Raw genomic sequence first — 8827 nt, forward strand, 5'->3', positions numbered from 1 at the left:
ACCGTTGAAAAGCTTGTAGAACTGCATCACAGATAAACTTTGAGTTTGGGCCACTTGTGATACTTCAACAACACAGAACACTATTTATAACGCTAGAAACGGCAAAGTCTGTGCTGGTGTTACGATTAAAAGAGTTACCGTGTTAACTGGTGACTGTCAGCCGAGTGAGTCTGGTTGTCGTACGGTATGAAAGCGTATTTGTTTAACTTTCATTAAAACATATCTCATAAGTTATGTTGACATTATGATAATACACAAACAGAACAAAGACACATTTGTTTGGACACTTTCAGTCTGAAAGTCATCAGTTAACATGGTCACTCTTTTCACCGTAACACCAGAACGTCACTTCAGTGATCTTGCTGATAGAGGAGAATCCCTCTCCTTACATCGCTGTAGGATGAACGTCTACAAACATACAGGCAGCTTTATGTACTATTGATCGGTCTGGGTCGATAATGCTGCTGCTTGAGAAGTGAAGGGCAAGAAATTCCTCATCATTCAAGCATCGGTGAGTGCTAATTAGCTAACATTAGCTAGTTAGCGTTAGCTAGTGATAGTATCAACTGTCAATCTTAGTGTTCTGGGGCAGTAATTTGAGTTAACGGCAGGAATATTTAGATTTAGTCAACACTATATTTAATGTCACAGGGGCCGCGGAGGGTCTAACTTTAATCCACAAACGTCCTCCTTTCTGTTTTTTTTCTCTGATTAAATTCTGTAGAAGCAAAACTCGGGCTCGTCTCCTCGCCGGTCAGTGTATCATATTAAAGTCTTTATATGTGATGTTTTGATCCAGCAGATGTCGCCCTTGAGCACCAGCATGAAACCAAAACAACAACTTCTTGTGTTAGCATGCTAATGCTAGCAATCTTTATTATGCTGGTATCTTCACACTGCATGTAAATTTAAATTAAAAAATAAAACAGATAAAAACACGTAGGGGGAATCAGTAACTTCTCAGCAGCGTTCAGTGGTAGAGAGACTTTCTCGCCCTCCAGGTGGGCGGGTCCATAAGAGTGTGACGTCACGTGAAAACTATGAATAGATGATCTTTGTTTACTGTCTCCTTTTTCAACGTTGTGTAATTTATTGGCGGGCTACACTGTTGTCCCGCTGCCATGATGTCACAGGACGTCAGTGTAGCCCGCCAATAAATGAAACGTCCAGCAGAGGTCAGCACCTCCGAGGTCGTTCATGGGGGCGGAGCTACGAGCTGACATTAGTCACAAAACATCTTCAAATGAATCTTCAAATCCACAGGATATTTAAACACGGCGTGCTGCGTGTTTGACATTAACACAGGAAGTGACGATACGGATCATTTATTTTGGTACCATCCTGTGGTCTGACAGAAAACGCCATCAGCTGCGTCCTGTACTGAGGCGTGCCGCTTGGCGTTGAAGCGTTTGTGACGATGTGTGTTTTTCTGTTGTTGTGTTTCAGACTCGGCAGGCATGCAAGTCGAGCCCCAAAGACTGAAAGTTAAGAAGTGAACCCGTGAAGAGCCACAGACGCAGAGAGAGATGATTCTTAATGAATTTGCTTCTCGCTTCAGAGGCAGAGAGCATTCTGGGAGGAGATGCAGCGGTCACGTTTTGATTTCAGAGATCGTTTGTTGTTTCTGTCCGTTGATGGTTCAGAAACAGTTTTGAGTTTGTGTTCAGACGGGTGAAGAGTTGTTTAAGTTTCCGGCTGTTCGAGGATGAAATGAAAAGACTTTTGAGTTATTTAGTTTTCAGTTTGTTGTTTGGCTTCAAAATCTTTCTTTTAATAAATGAAGACGGGTTCTGAAAGGCTGCTGTGGCGTCCGTCTGTCGTGGTCGACCTCGTCACTCGGAGGTCTCACTCTGACCAACATATTAAAACCCGTTTATGTACTTTGACGTAAACGCTGACACACCGAGACCCCGACACGTCGCATCACTTCCTGGCTGTCTTAAAGGGCCAGTCCCCTGAAAAAGGAGAGAGAGAAATACAAAGACCAGCATGCATTGCAAACAAGAGAGTTTAATGTTCAGACCCCAGAATCCTTTTATCTATACAGCTTTTACCGTTACTCACTGACTCATTTTTAAACAATTGAAAAAAGACGCTGGCGCTCAGAAAGAAGCGCTCTGTGGAGACAGGGCTTCATGTAGTTTAGCTTCTACTGCCACCTGTTGGCTTTATTGTGAACTGCACCATACGCAACGTGTCTTTCAAAATTGTCCTCACAGCTCCCCAGCTGTATCCATTCTGTAACATCGTATTATCAGTCAGTACACGATGATGTGTTAACATATCGCTCTTATGTCGAGTTCTTCAGTCAACATGACCTTTAAACTTTGAGGTCGTCACCGCGCCCTGAATAAACTCAAACAGACGAAGAAGAATCAAAATGTTTCCATGGACATCTCATCGTTCAGACCTCTGAGACAAATGGCTGTCTGAACACCGTCTGTAAGCGCACACTGACTCTCCTTCCTGTGGTCATGTCCTCTCTGATGGAGGGAGCGTCTCCTCTCTGACCTCGAGGTCAGCCTGCTGATTGGCTCATTATCAGAGGGTCAACAATATTTCCACTGACGTCACGGCCGCCTCATATAAACCTGTCAGACGGAGCCCAGGGCCTCAGAGCCCACGGGACACTTCACCACGCTGTGACTCGTCTCTCCTGGTCCGAGTCGGTCAGCACCATGGTCAGCGGCAGGATGCTGCTCCTCGGCGCCTCCTGCTGGCTGCTGGTGATTTTAGGGAGCGGTGAGAGATCGGTGGAGGGGGGCGCCATCGAGACTCAGGAGGAGAAGGAGCTGGTGAGTGTGATGTTTTGTGTTTGATAATACAGGAACATGTTAGTTCCCTTTCAGACGAAGTACTGAACTACTTTTTTAAAGTTTCACATCAGGGACTGAATTAGCTTAGCATGCAGCTAGCATGCAGCTCCCTCATTAGAAACTACAAACACAGACTTCCTCTCCAGACACACAAACATCTTTAATAGTACCTTCATCATAGTTCGTTTCACACTTGCAGAAGCATAGCAGATGGACACCAGCAGTTTGAACCCCGGGCCTCAGGGGGGCGCTGCAGGTCTCTTAAAACACAGCCTAGCAGACTCTTGAACAGTAAAAACTACCTGAGAGGATCGCTTCATTTCTTCAGATGGTTTAAGAATGACAGAAATAAATAAGTTGACACATATATGACCCAGACATTCTGGATTGGCCGCTGATGCAGGAGTGACGGGTATAAACCACTCTTAACCCTCAGGCATCATGATGGACATTTCTGTCCATGTGGTTAAATGTCTCCTCTTCATCTGGTCATCATCTTGTCTGTTAGTACGTATGGAACACATGTTTGTAAGAAAGTTTCTCTATTGACACATTTTGGAATGAACATTTTAATGTTTTTAACAGATCAATAGATCACTGAAACATGTTTACTACCCTCTGAAGTCACTCAGGACAACAATCTCCACTTACAAAAAACTGATATAAAAATAGAAGATTGATATTTTTTTCTACTTTTTTTTGCATAAATCTCTTAAACAACTTCAGCCCTGCTCAAAACTACCAAACATTCAATCATTTTTAGGAATTTAACCCTTTAAATGCCAGAATCATGTAATCAAACTCCACTCTTCAGTAGAGAGCTCTGACCTTTCTCCTGCTGAGGAGGAGACGAGCGACAGAGAAGAAGAGGGCGTGGCTTTATGAAGTCCTCAGGGCGAGTCGTCGTCCAGGAGCTACAGCTCTGTAACGAGCGCTCCAGGAACACGCCGCACATTACTGCGGTACGTCCAAACTATCCCGTCTTTACAAACTAGATCTCTCTGTCAGACGCCCCGGTACGTCTTTAAACGAGAGGTCAGGAAAGTGAGACACTGATCTGATCTTCACTCCTATTGAACTATGCTAACATGCTAACATGCTAATGTTGAGCAGGTTTGATAGCTAGTTAGCTGTTAGCTGCAGGATGTTGACGTTCCTCTGAACACTATCAGCTGGTTTATATCCTGCTGCAGAACTTGTTTACTCTGTTTGATGGAAACGTTGTGAATTGAACTTTGTGTCGTCAGATGGAAGCTCTGCAGGAAGTCCTGGAGAAGTTAAAGAGCCAACAGCTGCCGCCGTCAGAGAAGAAGCTGTGCCTGCTGCCTGCTGTAAGAAACCTCCTCTGATACCTCATGAATCATCAACCACAGGGAGCTGCTCTCTGCCCCCTGCTGGATTATTTGTGCACTGCATGTGTCTTGTTTGACCTCACTGAGGACGCAGAAGGAAAAATCAAAATCAAATGATTCATAGAGCTTTGAAGGGTTAACTCCTCCATGAGTCTGCCTTTTTACATCACAGGCTGAAGCTACGAGCTAACTGAAGAGAGCTAACAGTATCATGCTAACACAACAATGCAGGACACAGCTAATGTGAAGCTACGAGCTAACTGAAGAGAGCTAACATTAGCATGCTAACGCAACAATGCAGGACACAGCTGATGTGAAGCTACGAGCTAACTGAAGAGAGCTAACATTAGCATGCTAACACGACAATGCAGGACACAGCTAATGTGAAGCTACGAGCTAACTGAAGAGAGCTAACATTAGCATGCTAACACGACAATGCAGGACACAGCTAATGTGAAGCTACGAGCTAACTGAAGAGAGCTAACATTAGCATGCTAACACGACAATGCAGGACACAGCTGATGTGAAGCTACGAGCTAACTGAAGAGAGCTAACATTAGCATGCTAACACGACAATGCAGGACACAGCTAATGTGAAGCTACGAGCTAACTGAAGAGAGCTAACATTAGCATGCTAACACGACAATGCAGGACACAGCTGATGTGAAGCTACGAGCTAACTGAAGAGAGCTAACATTAGCATGCTAACACGACAATGCAGGACACAGCTAATGTGAAGCTACGAGCTAACTGAAGAGAGCTAACATTAGCACGCTAACACAACAATGCAGGACACAGCTGATGTGAAGCTACGAGCTAACTGAAGAGAGCTAACATTAGCACGCTAACACAACAATGCAGGACACAGCTGATGTGAAGCTACGAGCTAACTGAAGAGAGCTAACATTATCATGCTAACACAACAATGCAGGACACAGCTGATGTGAAGCTACGAGCTAACTGAAGAGAGCTAACATTATCACGCTAACACAACAATGCAGGACACAGCTGATGTGAAGCTACGAGCTAACTGAAGAGAGCTAACATTATCACGCTAACACAACAATGCAGGACACAGCTATGTGAAGCTACGAGCTAACTGAAGAGAGCTAATATTATCACGCTAACACAACAATGCAGGACACAGCTAACATTATCACGCTAACACAACAATGCAGGACACAGCTAATATTATCACGCTAACACAACAATGCAGGACACAGCTGATGTGAAGCTACGAGCTAACTGAAGAGAGCTAACATTAGCACGCTAACACAACAATGCAGGACACAGCTGATGTGAAGCTACGAGCTAACTGAAGAGAGCTAACATTATCACGCTAACACAACAATGCAGGACACAGCTGATGTGAAGCTACGAGCTAACTGAAGAGAGCTAACATTATCACGCTAACACAACAATGCAGGACACAGCTAATGTGAAGCTACGAGCTAACTGAAGAGAGCTAACATTATCACGCTAACACAACAATGCAGGACACAGCTGATGTGAAGCTACGAGCTAACTGAAGAGAGCTAACATTATCACGCTAACACAACAATGCAGGACACAGCTGATGTGAAGCTACGAGCTAACTGAAGAGAGCTAACATTAGCACGCTAACACAACAATGCAGGACACAGCTGATGTGAAGCTACGAGCTAACTGAAGAGAGCTAACATTATCACGCTAACACAACAATGCAGGACACAGCTGATGTGAAGCTACGAGCTAACTGAAGAGAGCTAACATTAGCACGCTAACACAACAATGCAGGACACAGCTGATGTGAAGCTACGAGCTAACTGAAGAGAGCTAACATTATCACGCTAACACAACAATGCAGGACACAGCTAATATTATCACGCTAACACAACAATGCAGGACACAGCTGATGTGAAGCTACGAGCTAACTGAAGAGAGCTAACATTAGCACGCTAACACAACAATGCAGGACACAGCTGATGTGAAGCTACGAGCTAACTGAAGAGAGCTAACATTATCATGCTAACACAACAATGCAGGACACAGCTAATGTGAAGCTACGAGCTAACTGAAGAGAGCTAACATTATCACGCTAACACAACAATGCAGGACACAGCTGATGTGAAGCTACGAGCTAACTGAAGAGAGCTAACATTATCATGCTAACACAACAATGCAGGACACAGCTAATGTGAAGCTACGAGCTAACCGAAGAGCGCTAACATTAGCACGCTAACACAACAATGTGAAGCTACGAGCTAACTGAAGAGAGCTAACAGTATCACGCTAACACAACAATGCAGGACACAGCTGATGTGAAGTTACGAGCTAACTGAAGAGAGCTAACATTAGCACGCTAACACAACAATGCAGGACACAGCTAATGTGAAGCTACGAGCTAACTGAAGAGCGCTAACATTAGCATGCTAACACAACAATGCAGGACACAGCTGATGTGAAGCTACGAGCTAACTGAAGAGAGCTAACATTAGCACGCTAACACAACAATGCAGGACACAGCTGATGTGAAGCTACGAGCTAACTGAAGAGAGCTAACATTAGCACGCTAACACAACAATGCAGGACACAGCTGATGTGAAGCTACGAGCTAACTGAAGAGAGCTAACATTATCACGCTAACACAACAATGCAGGACACAGCTAATGTGAAGCTACGAGCTAACTGAAGAGAGCTAACATTATCACGCTAACACAACAATGCAGGACACAGCTAATGTGAAGCTACGAGCTAACTGAAGAGAGCTAACATTATCACGCTAACACAACAATGCAGGACACAGCTAATGTGAAGCTACGAGCTAACTGAAGAGAGCTAACATTATCACGCTAACACAACAATGCAGGACACAGCTAATGTGAAGCTACGAGCTAACTGAAGAGAGCTAACAGTATCACGCTAACACAACAATGCAGGACACAGCTAATGTGAAGCTACGAGCTAACTGAAGAGAGCTAACAGTATCACGCTAACACAACAATGCAGGACACAGCTAATGTGAAGCTACGAGCTAACTGAAGAGCGCTAACATTAGCACGCTAACACAACAATGCAGGACACAGCTGATGTGAAGCTACGAGCTAACTGAAGAGCGCTAACATTAGCATGCTAACACAACAATGCAGGACACAGCTAATGTGAAGCTACGAGCTAACTGAAGAGAGCTAACATTAGCACGCTAACACAACAATGCAGGACACAGCTAATGTGAAGCTACGAGCTAACTGAAGAGAGCTAACATTAGCACGCTAACACAACAATGCAGGACACAGCTGATGTGAAGCTACGAGCTAACTGAAGAGAGCTAACATTAGCACGCTAACACAACAATGCAGGACACAGCTAATGTGAAGCTACGAGCTAACTGAAGAGCGCTAACATTAGCATGCTAACACAACAATGCAGGACACAGCTGATTGCAGCTCAAACTGCTCAAGGACAGTTTTGTCCTCCTCTCTGTGCTGAACTCCTTTTTGGAAACGTGAGTGGAGGGGGGTTGGAGGTGTGTCTCTGGAGGAGAGCGGAGGCTTCAGTATGGAGGAGGCGTGGCCTAACTGCAGTTTGTTTTGGTTTCATGCTGGAGCTCGAGCAACACCTACTGGATGAAGAAGTATTTAAAGACTGAAGATGCAGAACGATGAATCAATTACAGACACAATATTTCACTACAGCGTATTAATGATGTTTTTCCCATTTGTGTGTGTGTGCGTGCGTGTGTGCGTGCGTGTGTGTGTGTGTGCATGTGTGCGTGCGTGTGTGTGTGTGTGTGTGTGCGTGTGTGTGTGTGTGTGTGTGTGTGTGTGTGCATGTGTGCGTGCGTGTGTGTGTGTGTGTGTGTGCGTGTGTGTGTGTGTGTGTGTGTGCGTGTGTGTGTGTGTGTGCGTGCGTGCGTGTGTGTGTGTGTGTGTGTGCGTGTGTGTGTGTGTGTGTGTGCGTGCGTGTGTGTGTGTGTGTGTGTGCGTGTGTGTGTGTGTGTGTGTGTGTGCGTGTGTGTGTGTGTGTGTGTGTGTGTGCGTGTGTGTGTGCGTGTGTGTGTGTGTCAGTGTGATGCAGGGGAGCAGTGTGCGGTGCGTAAAGGTTCGAGGTTCGGGAAGCTGTGTGGATGTCCTGCAGGAACCGTCTGCAACTTCAGCGTCCTCAAATGTCTGTAGAGCTTCAGCTTCATGTGCTTTCACAATAAAAGCTCCTTTTTCAAAACCCCCCCGCTCTGTGCGTCTTCCTCCCGCTGCGGGTCAAACGTCGCGCTGTTGTAACCCCTCCCCCCAGTGGTGGAAAATACCTTTACTCAGTTACTTTTAGAAACTTTGGATGAAATGAGACAGAAAACATCTTAGAAACTCTTCATGTTTATTATTCTCATGGAAACAATACCCCTCCCCCAACCCCCCCCCCCCCCCCCCCTCTTCCCGCCACAAAATGAGATAAAAGCCTCTAAAAGTCGAGTCATGGCGCCGCAGCGCCGCTAAACGTCACAGAAAACACTCACACACACTCTGAGCCTGTTTACACCTGACTCTGAATCAGCTGTTTGTTGTTTGAGTTACTCATCACAGAGGCCCATGTAAGCGTGCACTAGTGCTGCTGAGCCCGGTGCATGCTGGGATATCCTCACAACACGCTGCGTCTCTGTCACAAGTCGAGAGTCGGGTATAAACG

At 45.3% G+C, this 8827-nt stretch overlaps 2 protein-coding genes across 2 annotated transcripts in view; one reads left to right on the plus strand and one right to left on the minus strand.

The window, feature by feature from the left end:
* The first annotated feature begins 1203 nt into the window (after positions 1 to 1203).
* LOC114922056 (cocaine- and amphetamine-regulated transcript protein) lies at positions 1204 to 8371 on the plus strand. The gene is made up of 3 exons (XM_065956390.1): positions 1204 to 2795; positions 4064 to 4147; positions 8215 to 8371. The coding sequence occupies exons 1-3, from the start codon at positions 2679 to 2681 to the stop codon at positions 8320 to 8322; spliced, it is 309 nt and encodes a 102-aa protein (XP_065812462.1). The 5' UTR covers positions 1204 to 2678; the 3' UTR covers positions 8323 to 8371.
* Positions 8372 to 8553: 182 nt separating this feature from the next.
* si:ch211-1a19.3 (uncharacterized) overlaps positions 8554 to 8827 on the minus strand; it is a gene marked incomplete at its 5' end in the record, with an annotated part of 3753 nt that continues 3479 nt past the window's right edge. The window contains 1 exon segment of the mRNA XM_065956391.1: positions 8554 to 8827. This exon segment is cut by the window's right edge and continues 1935 nt beyond it.

The sequence above is a fragment of the Labrus bergylta genome, chromosome 6 (genome assembly GCF_963930695.1).
Source record: "Labrus bergylta chromosome 6, fLabBer1.1, whole genome shotgun sequence".
NCBI lineage: Eukaryota > Metazoa > Chordata > Actinopteri > Labriformes > Labridae > Labrus > Labrus bergylta.

Excerpts from the sequence above, each read along its gene's own strand:
- LOC114922056 (XM_065956390.1), top strand. The coding sequence starts at position 2,679 with ATGGTCAGCGGCAGGATGCTGCTCCTCGGCGCCTCCTGCTGGCTGCTG. Across the intron at positions 2,796-4,063 it reads CTCAGGAGGAGAAGGAGCTG|ATGGAAGCTCTGCAGGAAGT; the intron begins GTGAGTGTGATG and ends TTGTGTCGTCAG. Across the intron at positions 4,148-8,214 it reads AGCTGTGCCTGCTGCCTGCT|TGTGATGCAGGGGAGCAGTG; the intron begins GTAAGAAACCTC and ends TGTGTGTGTCAG.